The following is a 23,280-nucleotide window of genomic DNA, read 5'->3' as shown; positions in this document are numbered from 1 at the left end:
AAATTGCGTATGACATACAGAATGTTTGTTCTAGTCAAAATATTCTGGTCTTTTTTTTTTTCATTTTAAATGATGCAAGTAATTAACAGATTAGAAAAAAGGAGGATGAGAGTGTACAGTGGATAAAAAAAATGTGGAAGACATCCTCATAACATTAAATGTAAAAAAAAAAAAAACATATAACAGGTTCTCTTCACATTTGGCGGGCAATTTTTTTTCATGATTAATCATGATTAATAAAAAAAATAATCGTTTGACAGCTCTACTAAAAACGTGGAAAAATTAAAGAGATGACTCGATTTAAGAATGAGCATTTAAAATTGAACATTTAGAAATAAATTTCCCCCCAAAAATGCAACTTGCACTTTGACTTATAGTCCGAAAAACATAGTAATTGGAGGGCACTGCTCATTTATTCCCCCTAGAATGTTGGCCTTTCAGTTATTGGCCTCAATTGGTGTACAATCTTACCTCCAGCGAGTTGTGACGCTGGAGAAGATGAATGAGGCACACCTCTGTAATCAGTCCGTTCCGTCTTGGCGCCTCATCTTCTTCTTCGTCTGTCTCACCTCGGTGACCTCCTAGGATCATGTGATGCCATGAAAGAACCCCCCCCCCACACACACACACACACACACACACACAAAAAAAAAGAGTAAAGTTGTAGAGATGTGTGGAGAACATAACACCTGCATGCAGGGCGGTGTTCATAACACAGGACGTTTGCCCTGGGGGAGGCACTGATACTCAACATTGTGCAGATGGGTGGTGATTATTGAGGGGTGGGGTCAAATTTAGCAGCTCCTCTTTTTGGGTATTAACCATAAAACACAAACAACAAAAATAAACTTCTGTATTATTGCTTCTATGATTAGTACAAAACTTTTCAAGTTGCAAAAAAAAAAACCCACACATTTAAGTCACGGAACCCTTTCGAGACACACTAGTCCCAAAAGGAGGGAGGAAAAAAAACGACACTGGTGCTGTGTTTATATATATGAATGGACAAACTCCTCCTTGTGCCGCTTGTCCAGTGAGCAATAAAGGCCGCTGCATGTGCGCCATTGTATTTGTTTACACACCGCCTAATGTGTGAGCCAACACAAACATGCCTCATGTCGGCCACGTGCTATATTATGACATGTAAAATATAAGAGTTAAAAAAAAAATATATATATATATATATATATATATATATATATATATAATTGGAGCTCACTTACAAGGAAGTTCTTTCATACTTTAATAACACACTAAATAACAGTTTCAAGGTCACTCATCCCAAAAGTGTTTGATTGGGCGAAGTTCTTCCACACCAAACTCTTCCAAGCACACCTTCATGACCCTTGCAAGTGTCTTTCTGTTACCATGGAATCGAAAACATTGCCTTGGCAAGATGGAAAAATTACAATTGGCTCAAGCCATACTTTTGTCAGTATAATGTGCATTATGCGGACCGCATACACCATGCTGATGTCATACAGTCCTGCAATGTCCCGACAATACCCTCCTTCAGTTTCTTTGCCGCCCCTTGTAAAGAGGCCCTCCCTGCTTTTGTGCACCCCTCCAGCCTTCGCAGCTTTTGTCGAACCCAACAAACCAATCGGCTCTGGCCAAGCACCAGAATACAGACGAGATCACGAGAAAAGGAAAAACAGGATTTGAGAGAAGGGAGTGGAAGAAAAGGTAAAAGCATCATGGATCTCCATTTCCTAACATTCCCTGTTAATTACACAATCAGCATTTCATTTTCACTTGAAGCAATGCCTGCCAAAAGGCGAGCCTTAGTGTGGTTTACTAGTGGCTCGCTGGCTCCCTCTAATGGTATACTAAAGAATCACTTAAAGGCAACGTGTAGAGTTAAAACTGCTAGCAAGATTTGAATACAGCCTCACTTCACTAGTCTCTGTGATATGCACACTAACATTCTAAAACATGGCTATTCATACCATGTGATTATGAAGTGCAAAGTTGTCATAAATAGAGACACACGTCAACAAAATACCAGTGCTAGCTGTGCTAAGCTAACATTAGCACTGCCCAACGATAGCCAGCGGCTGTTACATTGGTATATGACTTATTCGGAATACCATTTATTAAATGGTTAATGTCAGTTTGAAGCTGTATTTGTTTAAATATACAATCCATTAGAAATCAAAAAGAGGGGATAAACGTACTTGTTGAAATGTTGCTAATTCCACGTCGCTTTGGAATCGTCTTAACTGCCGGAGGTCGCTCCGCACTGCTGCAGTTTGCTCGTCTTATGCCCTGTTCTTGGTTTCCAGTGGTGTATACGCCGCCATTTTCAGCAAAGGGAAGATCGGGCAAAGAGAAGGCAGATTTTTCTTTTCTCATAGATTATTCCACTATAGTATTTTTCTTTCTTTTTCAAAATTGAAATCTTCCCCTTTAAATACAGCAATATAATTTTTGGGACTGTTTGTATTCAAATATCTTTTTAGGTACAATGTGCATTTACCTTCCATGTGCATTACAATTTAATTGAATCATTATTTAGGAGTATCTATTATACAGTATTCAAGCTTTAATGTTCAAGCTGTGTAAAATGTCACCATGGTTTACGGAAATATTAAATGTACCTTTTAGGAATAAAACCTATTTTTGAAGAACACTTGGGCCTATCACACTACTGCATAAGTGTAAAAAGTTTGCAAACCACTGCTCTAAAGCAGCAGAGGTCTTCCTGAAAGATTAGCAAGCTTCCCAGCCGCCCACAGGACGACCATTGCCCCCCCACCCCCAAGCCTTCGTTCTCTTCATTCCCCTTTGTTGACTCAACTCCGCCAGGTCCTGTTATCAATTTACAAGCGGCGTCAAGGCAGGAGGAGACCCGGTTTACAGTAATGCGGCCCCTCTTCTGGTCCACATGCATGACTGAGAATGGGAGGAAATGGACATTGGAGCAGGTTTGAATCATTTTTTTTTAGCACTCTACAAGCAGGACTTGAAACCTGTTAAAAACAGACTGTCAACTATGTTGGACCGTTTTCAGAATGCTTGCGATTCGCTGACTCAGCAGACAGCGGCTGGGTGGTGCATGGGGACAAAAAGTCAACCCAACAAATTGTTTCAAATTGTCTAACCTGTTTGTGAGTCACAAATGCAGCGAGATGTGATTACGGACAATATGTAGACTTACACGTGTAGACGTTATAAGTCATTGGTCGTCTGAATGAGTGACTGTTCGGTTGGCCAGTCTGCATATCAGTCACCATTAACAAGTACAGTGAACCCCTGCTACCTGTGTCTAATTAAAAATGGCTAGAAAAAAAGGTTTGTAAATGCCTATGGATGCACCAAGATAGTGCCAAAGCACTTTTTTCATTAGATAAGGCTAGGGCCTGACAAATTTCTGACTACATTATACATATTTGAAGATAAATGCTGAAAGCATGTGCAAAGACTGACCTATGTATAGTGCTCAGTTGTCGAACTATAGCGCACTAAAATGTTTTTCACCATTTCTGACCCGCCACAGCAGGATGAGACACAGTGACTCATATTTCATTAATATGGATTTGGCAGAATCAAAAAGAGCTCCGCTGTCCAATGATTTCGCAACCATTGTGCTACGTTACTCATTACATCACTATTATTCAATGTGTCATTACCACAGATGTGAATAGGTACAGTAGATAGGACACGCCTGCATTGAGCTGCGTGCCATTGGCGACGCTAAGCTAGGAGCTCCAGTTGCAGATTCAATGTGTATGGACGGTAAGAAAAACAAAAGGCAAAGGATGCTGGTACGGTTGCATACAATGCCGTACATTAACAGGCAACTGGGAATAATCACAGGTTTAAAATAAATTAAAAAGAGAAGAGAGAGAGAGTTTTTTTCCCCATTTGATAGAGCACACACTTTGGCAAAAATGACCAAAAAAAACAACAACAAAAAACATAAAATAAAAACATGTTCAATGTCCCTGTATTGCCTTTGATGGGAAAGTTGCCCCTCCCAACATGGCCCCCATGTCGGCACAGTGGTTAGCAAGGCTGCGACAGCGCGTTGTCGTATATCTGTGATTATTACGCATGATGCTACCTGAACAAACGGCAATGGACTAATCAGAGGCCAGTAACTCTTGTTGTTGCTATGCTAGAGTTTAGGGGATTGTTTATGAAGAATACTGCGGATTCCTATCCTAATTTTAGCTCATAATGACATAGAATTATTAAAATGAGTACGAAATTAGCAAAATGAAATAGTCAGCTATGTATATAATGACATATGTTGGATTAAAAAAAAATATATATATTAAAGATTTCTTTGTTGAGTATCTTTTACATAATGTTGTCATGGCATTAAAAAAGCTACGATACATTGCAGTGGCATTTGATTGACAGTTCATAAGTGAGAAGGGCGTGGTTTCAGTGCATTCAACCGACATGTCCACAGTGCAACAACAAGCCTCATTTAATGTAACTAACTTTTCCCCCTTACTCATTTTAATTTTGCTGAGTTGTTAACACTCTTCTCTGTGGTGCAACACATTTAAAACAAATTTATTTTCACTTTACAGGCACTTTAACAAATGTATTGTAATTGTACTTTATATAACAGGGTTAAGCCACTCATGAATAGTCTGAAAATGTAATTCAGAGATTCTTTCACTGGAGAAAGCCTGGACCCATAATTTAAATAATAGCCCCATCATTATGTTGCAGCTTACTGATGACCTCCTGCCATGCAAGCACACAAAGGCACGTTTAGGCATCGGCAATTTAAGACCTTAGAAAGTCTGCTGTGATGGACGCTGTATGTGTGTGACGCATTTTATGGCCTGCTGTTAACCAAAGTTGTGCAGCGTAGGCTAATAAGACACGTAGCGCTAATAGGCACCTGATGTTGGTTCAGCTGTAAACAGACAGTAGTCAACGTTTGCACAAATCAGATGCTGTTAAGCGTTTTTGAAAACACTCATGTAAATGTCAAGTTTTTGCATAGCTTTTGGCTATTAAATCATAATTAAGCTGTCGTCCCGCCCCAAATCTCTAATGGTGGAGTTCCATTTGCCTATATCTTGCTAGCATCAAAACACATACAAAAAAAGAAAGTTTGGCTAGTACGGAAGCATTGGAACTGCCATTGTGGAGTAAATAGTTTTGACTGGGCTATGTCGTTCGAACGTATTGATAAAGTTGTTCGAACATATTAATTGGTAAGGCCGTAGGCTAAATGCTAAAAACAATATATTGCTAACATACGAATACTAATATGCTAACATACAAACCAAGCCACTTTTAAATATTGATGTATAGTCTTAATCTTGTCTGCTTATATTTGCACTTACCAAATACATTCGTAAATCCATCATCAGTGACCCCTGACCTTTTGGGGTGCCCTCGGACTTTTGTTGGTATGTTAAGTTGCCGAGAACCATGCGCGGCCATTGTCCACCTAGCCGAGTGGGTTCATAGTTAAGCCTTCATGTCCACCTTTTCACTCAATGTCACGCCTCTTTAGATTAAAAGTTTTAGGGGTCTTTAGTGCAGACACCCCCCACCCCCACCCCACCCACCCCCCTTTTAAAATAGGAAGTACTGTACATACCAGAAGATGTGACACCATGTTTGGCAATGTTAACAAGGAGTAATGAATGGCTTCATTATTTATTTTCATGTTTTCAACAAACACACACAATATTACAAAAATATTAAGTGCTGCATGTCATACAAAAAAAATACGTCTGTATGAAATCAAATCAGCAAAAATAGGTATAAATACAAAATCGCCTATGTACAAATACCAGAAACAAAAACAATAATGCTGATTGAAATTACTACAAATTCTCTGAATCTACATAGTAAAAAAAATTCAAACAAAACAAAATCCCTCGGGCACACATTGTATAAGACCTATTTCCAATGCTGACAAAATATAAAAAAATAAAAATATATCACACCCCAAACACACAATTTCAAGTTTTGTTAGGACAGGACAGTTAGCTTATTTCTAAAAGCCCAAGCAATAGCAATCATATCATATGAAATATTACATTTACAAATAGTGGAGGAAAATAAACACACATTTGAATGCAAAGGAACATAAAACGGCTTCCTCAGAAATACAATATCGATTGTGCATTCGTTAGTCCACATGCATTGCAAGCTAATTTGGAATCAAAGCTTCCAAATAAACGAGTAACTGATCCTCTTGGCATTAATTAGACTTGAGCACCTTCCAAAAACGAGTTGAAAATACTTCACATTGCTAATAAACGACTGTAGATGACCTGTTTTTTTTTTTTTTTGGAGTGTTCAGTGCTGATTCAAACCTGTAAAGCTTTACAAAGGGCAATTAAAGCAAAAACAATGCTGCCCCCTGCGGGCCAAAGACTGGCAAGACTTGCTCGGGCAAATCAAAGTACGAGATATAATTCCTGAGTTAAACGCGCTATAATTACCCGCTCTCTGTTTTGTCACCTATATGGAACGATTGACAGATCCTTTGAGGACATATTTTTGTAATAATATTAAACAACAGCAGTGGTGTTTTGACACTAAAATTAGATCAAAATAAAGCCAATTAAATAGATGCTTCATATATTTATATAAAATTGTCCATTCACTAATTAGAAATTAGAGAAATACTCATTAAATGTCCTTTTTTTATTTAAAAAAAATTACATTTTATTTTTTTTATGCAAAAGTTTAATTACATATTTATGTGTTTCAATAAGATCTTTAAATTCAAAAATTTAATATATATAGTTTTTTTCTTACATTTTCGGTCAAATTTTCTTCTTTTAATTGGCTTTATATTTAATTTTGGCATCACCTGTGGTCCATATATGGTTAGCAAGAAGAGCAAGTTAAAATTGACAAATTAAATTTCAGAGGATTTTTTTTTAAGTGTCAATAACCCACAAATTCTCATGTTGCTAAATAATAACATTTACTGGATATTTAATATGACCACAGATGATTTGTAAAACTGAAATGGTTCCCTAGCCGAATCTTAGACGCGTACCTAATATTTTGGTCTTTCCGTGAAACGTACATTTCTTGTAATAGCCTTTTGCTTGATTGTTATCAGGACTAACCCGCGAACGAATCAATTAATGTCAACAACACTTTTTGAAGGGGCCGGGCTAAGATGGCTTCATTATTGTCCTCTTTTCCAAATGTCACATCAACTTTACAAAAGATCATTGAGGTCGTACGTGTTGAAGAAGTCGGACACGCCCTCGCCGCTCTCCAGGCTCCACAGGTAGTCGCTGTGGTCCAGATGCGGGGAGAAGCTGACGAAGGGGGAGCCGCCGCCTTCGCTGGGGTCGGCGGGGAAGGACGCGCCGGGCAGCTGGTCCTCGGTCATCTGCAGCAAGCTGGGGGGCAAACCCAGAAGACGCTCCACGTCCAGCAGAGAGGAGGAAGACGAGGAAGAGGAGGTCGGAGCAGCCGCTGTGGACATGCTCGCTGCGTTTGTTTTGCGGAGAAAAAAGAAAAAGAAAAAGATCTAAACGGCCGTATGGTAATATTTAGGAATCTGACGTTTAAGTCTGGAATTACAGTGGTACCTCAATTGAGGCGTTTTTGTGTTTGAGTTGAAAAAAGATCAATATAAATGCAGATTATTAAGTAGTTGTGAGCTTGTCCTTTGTGTATATTGGTATGCCTGTATAATGCTGCCCCCTGGTGGTCAAGGTAGGCACATCAGAAGGCGCCGCACAATGAATCACAATCTGCATGACTCTTTACATTCTCTATGTTATTACTGTTTTTATGTACTATAATATAGAGTGCTATTTTTGTTTTTGTTGCCGTTTTATGGGGCTGGAGAGGATTTCCATTTATTCTAAAGGGGTAAGATGATTAGCGATATACAGTAAGTGTTTTGAGTTGCAAGCCTGGTCACTGAATGAGTGAAACTTGTAAGTCAAGGCACCACTGCATACTTTTTGCACATTGTAGATGTGGAATTATTATATATATATATGTTTGAAAACCCAAAACCAGGCTTGAAACCCTCATTTAAAACCCCAATCCAGGCTTATGATCCTTATTTGAAACCTAAGATATGTCTAACCCTGAACCAGGAAATAGGGCTGTGCAGGTCAATCCAAGTATTGATAAAATCGATACTAACATGAGTATCAGTATCGGATTGATACCAGAGCGCTAATATCGATATTTTACATTTATTAATTTATTTTGGCTTCCCTGGTATTTTTCCGTTGAGGATATTTTTTATGGCATGTCTAACTCATTCACTGCCATTGACGGCTATAGACGTCAAAAATTCATTTAAACTATTTCTATTAGTTTAACATTTTTTTCCACTTTTGTTAACAAGAGTATGAAAACCTAGAATTTTTTTTATTGTACATTTAGAACAGATAAAAAATTTGTGATTAATTGTGAGTTAACTAGTGAAGTCATGCAGTTAATTACGATTAAAAAAAATATCTAATGAATTAATTTTATATCTGTTCTAAATGTACCATAAAAAAAATTCTAGGTTTTCATACTCTTGTTAACAAAAGTGGAAAAAAATGTTAAACTAATAGAAAATGTTCAAATGAATTATTGACGTCCATACCCGTCAATGGCAGTTAATGAGTTAAGAAGTTAACAAGAAATTCTAATTTGAAAACAAGTTATTTAATAGGACAGATGATTTAAAATACCATAATATATCATGAACCTAAAAGTACTTGGTATCGGCGATATTGGCACCAGTATTTACTTGGTATCGATCGATACCAAAATCTCAAGTATCGCACCGCTCTACCAGGAAAAACTTACATTCAACAGGCTCTTCTTTGACGCTGCTGAGGCTCACGGGTGTTGCTGTGGGCTTTTCTGGTGTGACCGAGCTTTTAACCGAACTGGTGTCTTCCAAGCACTCGTCCGGACACAGGTACACTTCTATGGGACCATTCTTACTCTTCAGATAGATCTGTAATGAACCCTGACAAAAAAAAAAAAGAGAAAAAAAGAGCCTGTTAGTCATTAGTCAGGTTTCCATCCAATTGTTTTGAATTTTAAGCAAATTTACTGAAAATACACAAAACAGAAATGCGGCTTATTTCCGTTTTTATCTGTTCTTCTTTTGCGAATATTGAGAGGGGACTCCGCCGCTGTAGGTGGCGGTATACACCATAGAGATGTGTTCTACCAGTAATTTAAAAGAAGAAGAAGAACAGGAAGCGACTGCGCCGTGCAACGTCGTACGAGTTTGCTTTTGTAATTCTTGATAAACCGTAGCGTTTCTTTGCTGCTTTCCATAACAAATTGCATTAATATTCGCTTCTTTAATTATTTGCATAAACATTTCTGTTTCCCCCCAAAACGTACCTTACTTTATCATCCGCCATTGCTTGGGGGGAAATAGTCATCGGTATCAAAGAAGTACACAGTGGGATGTAGATTATCATATCATAATAAGTGGTTCGGAAAATGGATGGATGGATGGACTTTCAATGAAGCGTACTTAACTCATTCACTGCCATTGACGGCTATAGACGTCAAAAATTCATTTGAATTATTTCTATTAGTTTAACATTTTTTCTACTTTTGTTAACAAGAGCATGAAAACCTAGAGTTGTTTTGATTATACATTAAGAACAGATATAAAATTTGTGATTAATAGTGAGTTAACTAGTGAAGTCATGCGATTAATTATGATTAAAAAAATGTAATCGCCTGACGTCCCTAATTTTTAATTTTTTTAAATCGTGTCAGGCAATTTAAATTTTTTATGGAAATTAACAGCAAGACTTCAATAGTTAACTCACGATTAATCACAAATTTTATATCTGTTATATATGTACAATAAAAAATGTTTCTAGGTTTTCATACCCTTGTTAACAAAAGTGAAAAAAAAAATTAACTAATAGAAATAGTTCAAATGAATTTTTGACGTCTATAGCCGTCAATGGCAGTGAATGAGTAAAAAAATAAAAAAATAAATTTTTCAAAAAGTCAATATGCGGTTTCCAGTGGAAATAAACGAGTGTAGGGAAGAAATAAATTCATTAAATATGGGAATATATGAAAAATAATAATAATAAGCAAATCTGCGGGTGCCGTAGTCCAAAATCCACTTCACCCCCTAATAAAGGGGATTTACCCATATTCTCAATACAACAGACATGAAAATCAGACTTAATAACATTCACATAGACGTTCTCCTCTCCTTTTGAATCTAATCGTCACTAAAACGACCAACTATGGTAAAGAGTCAAACAAAAGACGCCTCCTCACCGCCGCCGTGTCGGGCACCTGCAGCTTGGTCTCGGAGGGGGCCTTGACGGCGATCACCGTCTCCTCTCGGAAGCTGCCGATGGAGCGGATGTCTTGATACGTCACGTAGCCCAGCGTGAAAATGTCAGGTTAAGGGTCAACGGCGGTCAAAGAAGATTCTCCCCCCAAAAAAAGAGAGCTTCTCGTTTTGTCATGACGAACGAGAAGGATATTTTTGGTTGTCTTTGTGCTCGGTGAGCTGCTTGAGTTGCGCGCTGCTGGAGTGGATGAGCTCGTCCAGCGCTCGCTCGGCTCGCTCCAGGTCTCCGAGCTCTCTCTGCAACACTCGGGCCTTGTCTCCTCTGCTGGGGGCGCCTTCGAACACGTTTCCGACCCTGCGAGAACAACACATTTGAGTTCATTCCACATTTGAATCAGGTATGAAATGTTTGAAGAAGGAGTTTATGTAACAGAGTATCGCTTGCCTTTTTTTTTGGGGGGGGGGGGGGGGGGGGCATTTCAGAGATATGAAAATAGTTCCATGCGATGAACAGTTTCAAGTTGGAATGATTTGAATCAGTCAAGAAATTAATATTGTGAAAATGCGGGAATTTTATGAATATGATAAATAAATGGCGACATAGGCATATTTATTGAATCAGTTTCAAGTGGGAGGGGCTTGAAAGAGAAATGCGACTGGAGGAGGTCAACATATGACACATGGAAAATGCGTAATTATTTGACTCAAGTTTCCGAGGTCTCCTGAATGAGCTGAACAGTTTTAAATACAAATCTGTAATATGAGAGAAATGTTTTTGTTGAATGTCTTCTTTTTTTTTTTTTTTTATGTGAAATTATGGGAAAACTGGGAATTTTTTTCAATTAGAAAATTACAAGCTTGAATCCTGGGTCACGACCCATTTTAGACAAATTGCCTTAATTTAATTTGAAAGGCATCAGAATGCTGTCTAGACCTTTTTCTCCAGAAAAAGAAAAAAAAGGGAAAAAAGAAAAAGAAAAAAAAGAATGCTGTCTAGACACACTCCTAAACAGTAGGTGGCGACAAAGAATTGCTACCGTTTCTTTCATACATGTTTTTATTTTCTTGTGGAAAATGTGAAATTATGGGGAAATGGGACTTCTTTTTTTTTTTAATGTGAAAACTAAAAAAATGGACTATGCTGAATTTTGTGAATATTTTGAACCTTGAATAGCATGAAATTGGTTAAAAAAATCGATAAACTGTCTTTAATATTTACTCATGGTTCATTTGCCATTATTTTAGCATATGGTAAGTTTAACATGCACCTTGTATGAGTTTCCTTGATTATTTTTATTGTGCTATCAATATATATAGCAATAAATAATATGATTTAACTGCTTGTGCATGTTAAAAAAATACAAGGGAAGAGGACTTCACTTACAGCCACTGGATGTTGTTCTTTGACTTTTTGCGAATGAGCTGGACTCCCTCCAGGACATTGGTGATGTCATAGATCCTCCTCTTTTGGACCTCCAGCACCTCCGTGGCCCAGTTCAGATCCAGGACGCCATCCGGGGACTCGGCAATGAGGCCCACAAACTTCTTGGTCAGCAGACCCAGCGAGGTGTCGTACCTCGTTCGCTCGCCTGGCGACTTCGGGGCTAAAAAAAAAAGCAAATCATCTGTAGCATCCTACAAGGAAAATTAACTTTTTTTTTAAAAAAAAAAAAAATTAAGTTTCGTTCTTACTTCTTGGACTTGCCGCAATGCCTTTGCCTTTTGGGGTGCGGAACTCGGGGAGGAAAACTGGGTCTTCAAGATCCAACTTCCTTTTAGCCTAAAGAAAAACGAGGCGACTTTAAGATGCACATAAGAACATACAAGACAAAAGTGGAAACATTCCGTTGGCATTCCGCCTACCTGTATATTAACCCCCAACTGACTTTGAATAAGCACAAGTTCAGCGTTCAATCGTAAAAGCGTGTCACCGTGCAGGGCAAGAGAGGCCCGTCATAAATGTGCCAACAGCCCTCAAGTGCAGAAACAAAGCATCCACTCACACTTTACCAAGCAATTCAAGAGGGGCTGCTTGGGGGGGGGGGGGGGGGAGGGGGGGGTAATCAACTCAACTCACTTGCCTGCACAACGCCACAAGTCCTCAGTAGAGGCAGACCCTCCCCCTAAGATCCCTCTCATACTGATTTCTTCTTACAACAGTTTAAAACGTAATATCAACTTGGGAAAAGAAACAAGAACGTGTATAAGAGAAAGGTTTATAAAAGGAAAGGATTTAAGTCTCATACACCCAAAAAAAACATTCATAATGAAGTATTTTGTTCTAGAAAAATGGTTCAAGAGCATGAAAAATTCTTAACATTATGAGGAAAAATAACAAGTTTTTTTTTTTTTTAATTATAGTCATACTCTTACTACAAAAAAAGTCAAAGTCTAAAAACGATGTAAGATTACAAGAAAAAAAGTCTTACTAATAAGAATATTTTTCAAGAATGAATTCTCAATGCCACAAGAAAAAACAGTAAGTTTATAAGAAAAAAAAGTTTTTATGGCGACCGTCATGAAAGTTACGGGATAAAAGGTTAAGATTGAAAGAAAAGTTTGTTTTTTGAGTAAAAAAAAATTGTGCAACATTAAATAAAAAAGAAACTGTGAGAATAAAAGGGTAATTTTATAAGAACGTTTGTAAGGTATAGAGATTTTTTTTTGCAACGTTACAAGAATAAATGATCAATTTTATGAAGAAAAAAGCTAAAAAAATATATTTATTTATTTATTTTATTGGAAAAAAGTGTTGTTTTGGGGGGAATCTATCATCAATTTAGGAAAACTCATCGATTTGCTTTTTTGTGCTCAGGTCAAAGCCATGCCTGTCGACGATATTGAAGTGAAGGGAGAAGCATCATTTAGTGAGGCCATAGCCTTGTCTAATAATAAATAAATAAATAAATACATTTCCCTGCCATCTTGATCACCATAGTGATTATGTTATGGGAGAAAATGTCATAATTGAAAGAAAAGGTGCATTTTTTTTTTCTAAAAGTCGAAAAATGTTATATCAGATTTTTGGGTTTATTTTTAAAATTTAAAATGTTTGTCTTTTCGTTGTGGACTTCATCTGCACTTCTTAGTTCAGTGTTTCCCAAACCAGGTACCATCAAAGGTGCCTTTGGGAAATTATCAATTGCACTAAATTTGTCTGAAAATGATTTATTTCAGTACAAATATATATTTTTTCATAAATATTAACGATGCATTAAACTTCAAACATGTCCATTCATACTTTTTTGGTGACATGCTCGTTGGATGGTTGGTGTGACATTCGTCTAATGTGTGCCTTAGCTCAATAAATGGTCGTGCCGTAGCTATCAAACCTGCATGACAGGTTATACATTGGCATTAAACATTGCACGTTAACCTTGAAAGTGTGTTTGGAACAATCTTTGACAGAAGGCCAAAACTTGGGCTTTTTTTTTGGAACACACCCGAGAGACTACTGGAGGCGACGACGCCGCAAGCCGCCTGCCAACGTTTAGCATCTCGCCTTTTGATGTTCTCGCTTGCTTCTGTAAAAACTTGGCAACTCGACACTCCTCCGATAAGCCCAAGAAGCTACTCGTTGCTAATTATCCGAGACAGCTGGCAATCTCCGGGACGCGAAATGCGGCGAATCGTGTTGGACGTGAAAGCCGCCATTGTGCTAGCGTGCTAAAGCGCGACATGTCCACCTGTTAGCCAGCGACATCTGGAGCTATGCAAAATGTGTCGTAAGCATGGGGGGCTAATGTAGTAAAAAATAGACTTATAAAAGGACAAGAAACTGCTTTGAAATAAAATGCTGGCTGTTAATATCTATTTTCACAATGAGCTAATCAAAGAAATGTCTTACAAGAGCTTTAAGAGCAAAAAAACGTTGAGTTTTATTTAAATGCAAGTAGTGCTTTGTCTGCATTTTGTGGCATCTGTAAAAACTAGCATCATCTTGCCATGAAAATACTTTATTTGCTACAAAAAATAACTCTGTTTTGGCACCGTTTCAAAATTACGATGGCGTACTAGGGCCACGTATAAATATTCGTTATTTTAGAGGGGGTTAATTTTCTGAAAAAAAAAAAACCTCACAAATTTATGAGAAAAAAAATCAAATATTTGCAACATTATAAAGTGGCAAATTTGTGAGAAAAAAAAATCACAAATTTGTCAGAAATAAACTCACAGGTTTTGCGAGAAAAAAACTCACTAAACTACGAGAAGAAAATACTCAAATATTTTTGATATTACAAAATGGAAAATTTGTGAGAAAAAAACCCTCATAAATTTACTAGAAATAAACTAGCAGATTTGCGAGAAAAAAACCCTCAGACATTTGCGAGAAAAAAAACCAAATTTATGAGAAGAAAATCCTCAAATATTTGTGACATTATAAAGTGGCAAATTTCTTGCAAGTGTCTAAGGTTTTTTTTCTCGCAAATCTGCTAGTTTATTTCTAGTAAAAAAAAGATGGGGGGGGGGGGTTCTCACAAATTTGCCACTTTAGAATGTTACAAATATTTGAGTATTTTCTTCTTGTAAATTTGTTAGTTTTTTTCTCGCCATTTTTTAGCAAGTGAGTTTTTTTTCTCGCAAATCTGCCACTTTATAATGTCACAAATATTTGAGTATTTTTTTCTCGTAAATTTGCTACTTTTTGTCCTGCAAGTGTCAGAGTTTTTTCTCTCCCAAATCTGCTAGTTTATTTCTAGTACATTTGATTTTTTTCCTCACACATTCGCCACTTTATAATGTCACAAATATTTGAGTATTTTCTTCTCGTAAATCTGTGACTTTTTTTCTCGCAGGTGTCCAAGTTTTTTCTTGCAAATTCTGGTAAATTTGTGAGTTTCTCTCTCTCACAAATTTGTCACTATAATTTTTTTCTCAGTTTTTCTCAGAAATGTACCCCTAATATACCTGTAAAATAAAAAGAAAATGGTTCAGTTCTCTTGCGAGACAGGTGCGACTTAGAAAATGTTACTTTTCAAGTTCACCACACACCAGCATTTAGTTAATAAGAGTCTGGGTGATGCTGTCCTGCGTTATTTTAGCCAGTAGCTAAATGGCCTCAGGGTGTGCAAGGGATTTTATTTTTATTTTTTTACCTACAGGAATCTACAGGTTTAACAAAGTGCCAATTGGAGACATCTCTTGAAACATTGCCAGCACCGGCAGCAAACCTTTCCTGTCAGGCTTGTTGTATATGACTCCAGATTCCATCCGAGCCAAGGGCAAGTTACAGTCAGCCCGCAACAGAACTACGCTTTAGTACACAAACCCCCGCCCGACTACCACACCCTTGTAGTCATAGTATAAGGACAACAATGGCTGCATTGCCAAAGACATTTCTTTTCAAAACGTTTTGTGCTTATTTTTAGCTTTGGCGGCGCTTAACTACATGTTCAACTCACCCTATAAACCTTTTTGATTTTTGTGTGTGTCTGTTCCATTCAGGTGACAGTAAGGAGCAAGTGTCAAACGTGAAAGTGAAAAAGAACGTGGCGGACTTCACACAAAGGAGTTTATTTTTTATTTTTATACCACCACTATCAACAGGGCACTAAAGAGATTGCCTTTTACTACAACAAGGGCGATTAAAATTGAGCTTTAGTCACACATTACAACTCTACTAAGTCCTTTTACTTTCTATAGACTTTTGGTTTCAAACTTGACGTTAAGTTGAATAACTCTTTGACTGCCAAAAACGTTAAATAACGTTTAGTAAAATCCTATGGAGGAGTGCCAAAGACGTTAAAATACGTTTTTTTTTTCCAAAAACAGAGGTGAAACTAACCATTTTCTATTGTTGATTACTGAAAAACGGAATAAGGTAGAATCAAACTTTTTTTTCTGATGAAAGATGAGAGTCCAATCTTTCATTTGGTAGTATGTGTGTTTCCATAGTCCAAACACATAATTTTCTGTGGACCTTGAACGATCTGTCAAAAATGCTTAAATCGGCTGGCACCCACGGCATCCCTTTTCTGAAAACGTCTGGCAGTCAAAGAGTTAAGGTGACTTGGAAGATTCCGGGCACTGTGGTCAAGTCACCGCGTCACATGAGGACATCGAGCCAAAGAGGAATTGAACAACAGACTATGTTGTAACAATCACAGCAGTGGGGGGGGGGGGGGGGGGGGCTAAGCTTGCGTGTCTCGCATCACATAACAAAAGTAATAAATCTTTATTTATTTATTTATTTTGTACCAAATACTCTATTCTTTGTTCAAGAATAAAATATATTGTGTTTAATGTCAAATAAAAAAGGCTGTCTTTATATACCCAAATATAAAATAATAAGAGCTGTAATTTGAATACCGTGATATTTTTTCTCATGGTTATCCAAACTGTCAGAACATTAGATTTCAGAATAGAATATTAGATTCGATTCTAGATTCGGCCCATGCCTAATTGCAACTAACGATTATTTTAATAATCGCTAAATCTACAGATTTATTGATTTATTTTCAAATTGACAATACAGAAAATGCACTAACATTTAAAAAAATATATATATAATTCTGATACTGGCTTGGTCCATAACGTGGCATAAAATGGGCAAAAATGTCAATCACTGTTTTCCAAAGTAAAAGCAGATGTTTAGAAAAGCTTTTATTTTGATTCAACACAATGTCTGCTTTCGTAGCGGACTATAAATATCTGAGAAAATATACTGTTGAGAAGCTAAAATTCTGAGGATTTGGACAATTTTAGGTGATCAATCGTTATTAAAAATAATTACGGATTCATTTGACATATTTGAGCGATTAGCCGCCAATGAATCATTGTGCCGCTAATCAAAAGGCAATTACAAATCTTTTTGACTTTATGTCATTTATTCACAGATTTTCACTGTAGCAGGCGTGAGCGATATGGGCTCACTATATGGGTTCGAAAAACAAACTGTGTGGAATGATGTATGGCTTTTTTTTCATATTCAGTTCATTTTAACAATATTGTGACAAAAATGATAACCATCCATGCTCATTTTTGGTCACAATAATCGTGTTGACATTTTCATACTCATTGCACACTTCGACACATACAATAGCACGCCACACACACGTGCACACACACACACATGGGAGGGAGGTCAAGACTACTATCAGTGCAAAAACACTCCAAGTCTATTGCATCCTTATCAGCAAGCCGCCGCCCACTTCTGATGACAGTACAATCAAGTCTATCGGCCACTATGGTTCAGGGTTGCACAACTTATAAACATAATTTGCTGGTTGCATCATACATGGAACACCTGAACGCATCGTCTGTGAGGGCAGGTTGCCCCCCCCCCCCCCACCCCTCGCTGTACTTAGGCGACGCTAATCCTCTTGCGGCGGCTAATAGCGACGACAAGCCGGGTGTGAGGGGTGGGTCAGTACGAGATTTGGAGGTAACTACCGTGTCACCCCCTGAACCTTTACATTTGGCCCAATTTGGCAAACAACAGCTGGTACGGGGCATGTTGGTGGGGGGGTAATACATCGTTCACATCGGACTTTATTTTGCACTTGAGTCGTGTTTGTCACACCAGTTGTCCACGATGACCTTTTGACCCTGCGCCTTCCCTCCTGTAGTGAACAGGTTACAAAGGCAGACAAGCAAGGCAGCTGTCATACGAGTGTCATCACTAAAAAAAAGGACAAAAAAGTGAAACAAACGCCGACTAGTGCATGGCAGATATTTCCTGAATGATATGATAGCAAGTCTGGTATAAACAATTTTTGTTATCAAAGTAAAGTAAACACGAAAATGCTTTTTAAAAGAAACGATAAGCAACTGAAACTACATTTTACGGTACGATGGCGGTCGCCACGGCAACTCGCAGGGCGGCCACCTCCGCTCCGTCACCGCCCGGGGAGTTCCTAATCTATATTGCCGAGCAAAATTTGCAGTCTCGTTAACATATCTCCACAAGCACACAGCTGACATGAGAGAATTTTTACAAGTACGAAAATGTACACCAATACCCGACGACGGCTAGCAGCGCATCCCTACAAATTATTACTAAATTAGCTTCTTTTTTCTTCTTTTTTTTAAAGTTGAAACGTCAACATTCTTTCTTGGGAATATAATTTGGCACCAAAAAAAATTACAACGTCAATACTTAGTCCTGCATTTAAGAAAGTTGGTATAGCACAGTATGGATATTTCAGTATCAATTCAGACTACCTAAAAAATTTATAAAAAAACACAACTAATACCAATAATAACAATAATAATAAATGGACACAGTTGTTGTTATGTATCTGGAATTGTGATGTATATGGTTCCATATGGAGCCAACAACAATAACAAGAACTTTTCTAAGAACTGATGTCGATATTTTGTCCTGCTTTGTAAGGCTGTTATTGAATCGATCCACCATTTACTGTAATATTTTCTCTGTTATGTATTGTCTCTAATATGTTTGACTGACTCTATTGTGTCTTCCCACGTCAACACCGATAAAAACATGCATACCAGAGTCACATTATTCCACCCACACTCACACACAAAAACAGGGTTTGTTGTTGGATTCCTTACCGGCAGCCGTCCGGTGGTCGATCTGATGGGCTTCTGGTCGGGTCCGTGGGGGGTCGAGTAGAGGCTGTGTGCCCTTTGTTCCACCGCGGCGGTGTTGGGGCAGATCTGGCTGAAGTAGCCCACCGGTACCGTGCTGAGGGGCGGACTGGACAAGCCGGTGCTGAAGAACTCGCCGGCCACGAGCTTCATCTTGGGTTGGCTGCACGGAAGCCCCGACGCCGGGGAGACGCCTTTGGGCAGGCGCATCATTGTACCGCAAAGTGGACCCGTTTAAAAGACAAAAACAAAACAAACAAAACCCGAAATACAACAACAACAATAATAATAATAAATAATAATCTAGAATTAGACTTTATTCGAGGTCTAAAAGTCTAATAGCATCCAAAGTATACATTCAAGAAACAACAACGCGCTGGTTCCGAGTGGTGACGTCAGTAAAAAGGCAAACGCCGCCTGTCTAAAAACTATACACAAATACTCCTCGCAATCCACAAAACATGGTTCAAAACGTACAAGAAGTTCACCAAAGTGTGTTTAAAATGTCCACAGGCTCGCACAAAAGACCACCGAGGGTTCGGCGGAGTGCTTCCGTTTTTTTTTTTTTTTTTATTCACCCCTTCTGTGCGTGAGAGTGTGTGACCCAGTCCGCCCCGAAGTCACCAGGCTCCCTTCTCCATTCAGTCCGACGTTTTAGCGCCAAAGTTCGTCGCGCGAAATTTAGATCTCCCGCGGTTGGAGCTCGAAGCTGATTGGCCGGCGGCACGCTCGGCACGCCTCATTTGCATAAAACAGTTGGATAGGCCTAGAGGGAGGGAGCGAGGGGGTTGGTTCTTCTTAAAGAGGCAGCAGTCTCTTTTTGTTTCCTATGGGGACACATTGTTCTTGTGCTTGAAACTGAACAAAAACTGATAGTTTGAAGACTTTTAGGAAGAATATAATCAACATAGCTTAGATATAGTTTTTAGAAAAGTAATATTTCCATGCTAGCAAAGAAGTTATCAATACAATAATATTCTACAATACACTATCAAAGATAATTTTCCGTTACCAAAAAGTATTTACAGAAGGGAAATTGAGCAACAGAAGTCTGAAACATTACAGAAGTGTGAGTCCCTTAAAAAAATATGATGCAATTTTGTTCATTAAAAAAAAAAAATAAATAAATACACATCCTTATTCCTGAGGACAATCATCCCAGCAATTTAAACATTATTAATATATAATTATATTAAAGTGGCACAAATGTTATAAAAGTAGCCTCAGCTACTCCATGCCTTTTGAGAAATAAAATGCATTTTTTTTTGTTAAAGTCCTATAATTAAATACAAATACAAATACAAAACATTTGGTGCAAAAAACAAAACAAATATTTGAAAGAGTGTGAAAAAAAAGGACCCATGCAGTCCTTAAGGGGGGGGGGGGGGGACATGCCTAACACATGATGACGGTGATGATGATGGTGATGATATTAAAAGAAATATAACATACATACAAGCATAGTAGAATAGTTTCAAAGAGTCGTATTGTTAATCAAAGTATAAAATGTAAGTATTATAAATAATACAAGCTCTCAAGTCCTCTCATCAATATATAAAAGTATATAATATAATAATAATTTTAAATTAAATCAATATAAAATGTCATGAAAACATAAATACATATTAGATAAAAAAATAGCGTGCAATAATATGATACAACAATTTTAATGCAAAATATTTGCATATGAAGTGAGTGCACTGCTAATCACGAACCAACCAAACATTGCATTAGTCTATCCAACATATTCTATTTAGCATGACTGCTGCTGTCATTCTAATATTTAATACTAGTTCTTATCAAATGTTCTCCATTGTAGTTGTGTTGCTACCAAAAATGCAACGCACAATAGCATTAATGACCTAACAAACACAAAGACGGCATGTTCCAAAATGTAGGAAAGGCTACATATCGCCTCACGGACTCTATTAGACTTAATATGAGTATGTATGACTTGAAAAAAAGGGTCAGCGTGCACACACAAAGGCTATTGTGGCCATTGGCAGGAGTGTGTGTGATAATTGGATTCATGCAGTAGCAGCACTCTTGCTCATTGGCTCAGAGGAGATATTGAAAGAAAACAGCCCCTCCCCCAACACACATACGCACGCACGCGCACACACCGGGCCATATGACATGACCCCCACTCGCCACCATCATCTATCGGCAACTTGCCTCGTCCCCTCTCGGTGGCCTATTGTCACTCGCTTTAATTATTATTCTTTCGAAAATGAATCGCTTTAACAACAATCCCCAAAACGCACCAATTTTTCACATGCCGTGAATGTGCGATTCTTGATTTTGTCCTCGATTGCAAAGCTTTTTTTTGTGTGCCTATGATAGTGCCTCTTAAACGTTTTAAAGTACCATCCCAAAAAGTACTTATATACAGTACTACTAGCTCTCTAAGTACCACTAAAATAAACAACACTGAAATACATTATAGCGTAGTAGGCTAAAGTGTTGAACAGAGCTTTTCCTAAAAAGTATTAGAATATTGTAAGCCACTGTAACAATAAACGCAGATTGACCGTTAACACTGCGCTTTAATAAAGGCAAATGTAGTAAATTACTTAAGGACTTTTTTTTCATAGACAGGTGCACGTGAGCTTGGCGTAAAAACTGGTGAATCTTTGTTTTCATGTTAATGAAAGTCGCACTTCAGCATTAAAATAAACAAAACAAAAAACTAAAACTTTTGTTTAGTACAATAGTTAACTTTTCTTGAAATATTTTTTTCATTGTCATGTTTCAGTAGCTAGCAGTGATGCTGTTGTATCCCAAAAATAATCGTTAGCGAGCTGGCAAGCTAGCAGTCTCTAGCAAGCTAGCGTTCTCAGTCTTTGCATGTTTTCAGCACCTATCTTTAAACATATTGAATGTATTTAAAAACAAAATCACTGAAAATACTCAACAGGTTCTTTAAAGCTACTGAACGTAGAATATTCAATTTCGAATCGCTACTGCCACCTGCTGACAAAAAATTAAACCGCACATACCGTTCTTCATATACGCACCACGCACATGACGTCACATCCGCAGACAGGGCGCGGGAAATTCTAACAGGAATCCAGTCTGAAAACAATTGGCCAGAGGCTTGCAGGAGTACCAATTGTGAACAGCTAAGGTGTTAATCTACTAATTAGAAGGCATTTCAGTCATAAATGGTAAAATAAAAAGCTTAATGTAAAGTTATTTTTGGGGAAAATGCAACTTTAACTAAACAACAACAACAACAATAACAACAACTTAATAATGGAATAAACATCAGCAGTTTAATTAGCAAGTCTCCAAAAGTTTCTTTTGTGTGTGTGAATGTGTGTGACAAAACAAAGTGCTAATAGCTTCGTCCAACACTGCCACCTTGTGGTACAATTTGGTATATCTTGTATCTATGTCGACAAAGCTAAAGTAACTGGAGAAAACCCACACAAGCACGAAAAGAGTACACAAAGTCTGGGCCGATGCTGAACGGAGATTCAAACAGAGCCTCTCAGCTGCGAGGCAGTCCTACTCATAAGCACCATAATTATTTACACGTCTTAAATAGAAAATAAATAAATACATTTTAGTAAGCATATACCACCTCACATGACATCTACAGTATGCATGTGATACTACCGAGTAGATCTCACTATTACCACTAGATGTCAGTGTTGTATAAAGAGCCACGGCTCTGACAAAGAGTGGAGTAAATAGATCCTTGATACCACTAGATGGAGCTATAACTCTACTGAAGCTAATTTTGTTTGCCATTTTACATCTTTTTTATTTATTTATTATTATTTATTGGTGAGATGATTATAATAACAATCGACAATAAGACATTTTGACAGGGTGAATGAATGGCTCCAATCTTGTTAGACAGGAGGAACCAGTTAGTTGGGCAATAATTCCACCTTATGCCACCAGGGGGAATCATTGATGACATTTTTGAAAAAAGGAAAAAAAAACCTCCTTTAAAACGTTAGTGTTTTGTTTTGTCGCTGTATGCAAAATGCATACTTCAGGACATTCTAATCAGATGTTTGAGTCATTTTGGTGACGTCATACAAACAGTGCCCACTTTAACAGGTGCGTCGTAGAGCATACTTTTACTTTCACATGAACTGTCATTTTCACTTTTACTTTTTTTATTTTTGAAATAAAGAAAGCTACATTGCACATTGGTGCTGCTGCATAAACAGTACATTATATCAATAGTAGTTTGTAGTTTTATTTTTGCTTTTCGTATAAATAATAAAAATGTAATCAAATCCCATCCAATCAAATTATAAATTTCAATAAAATCGAATGTGCTTTAAGTGTTCAATCAACACAAAACATCCACAAATCCAATTTTCAAATAACACACTTTGGAAAATCTTAAAAAACACACAGGAAAACCCACCAAATCCACAAAACCTCCAACTTTTTTCGATTGATTTTCCACCCATACACAGCCTGCGTTAGCCACACTGCTCTATACCTTCACACCA

At 37.7% G+C, this 23,280-nt stretch overlaps 1 protein-coding gene across 1 annotated transcript; it reads right to left on the bottom strand.

Annotated features, from left to right (window-relative positions):
- Positions 1-5,604: 5,604 nt before the first annotated feature.
- On the bottom strand, positions 5,605-23,173 carry e2f2 (E2F transcription factor 2). Its single transcript, XM_077559760.1, has 7 exons — positions 18,767-23,173; positions 11,942-12,029; positions 11,634-11,853; positions 10,443-10,604; positions 10,231-10,345; positions 8,770-8,935; positions 5,605-7,440 (listed from the first exon to the last, which is right to left on the bottom strand). The coding sequence occupies exons 1-7, from the start codon at positions 19,013-19,015 to the stop codon at positions 7,163-7,165; spliced, it is 1,278 nt and encodes a 425-aa protein (XP_077415886.1). The 5' UTR covers positions 19,016-23,173; the 3' UTR covers positions 5,605-7,162.
- Between the last annotated feature and the right edge of the window lie 107 nt (positions 23,174-23,280).

This window comes from Vanacampus margaritifer, chromosome 1, assembly GCF_051991255.1.
Source record: "Vanacampus margaritifer isolate UIUO_Vmar chromosome 1, RoL_Vmar_1.0, whole genome shotgun sequence".
Classification (NCBI taxonomy): domain Eukaryota; kingdom Metazoa; phylum Chordata; class Actinopteri; order Syngnathiformes; family Syngnathidae; genus Vanacampus; species Vanacampus margaritifer.
The sequence above is the reverse complement of the archived record's forward strand: the minus strand, read 5'-3'. Positions and strand labels throughout refer to the sequence as shown.

Coding starts and splice junctions, on each gene's coding strand:
- e2f2 (XM_077559760.1), bottom strand. CDS start 19,015: ATGATGCGCCTGCCCAAAGGCGTCTCCCCGGCGTCGGGGCTTCCGTGC. Junction 12,030..18,766: donor CGACCACCGGACGGCTGCCG/GTAAGGAATCCA, acceptor GTTTTTCTTTAG/GCTAAAAGGAAGTTGGATCT. Junction 7,441..8,769: donor CAAAGAAGAGCCTGTTGAAT/GTAAGTTTTTCC, acceptor AAACAAACGCAG/CGAGCATGTCCACAGCGGCT.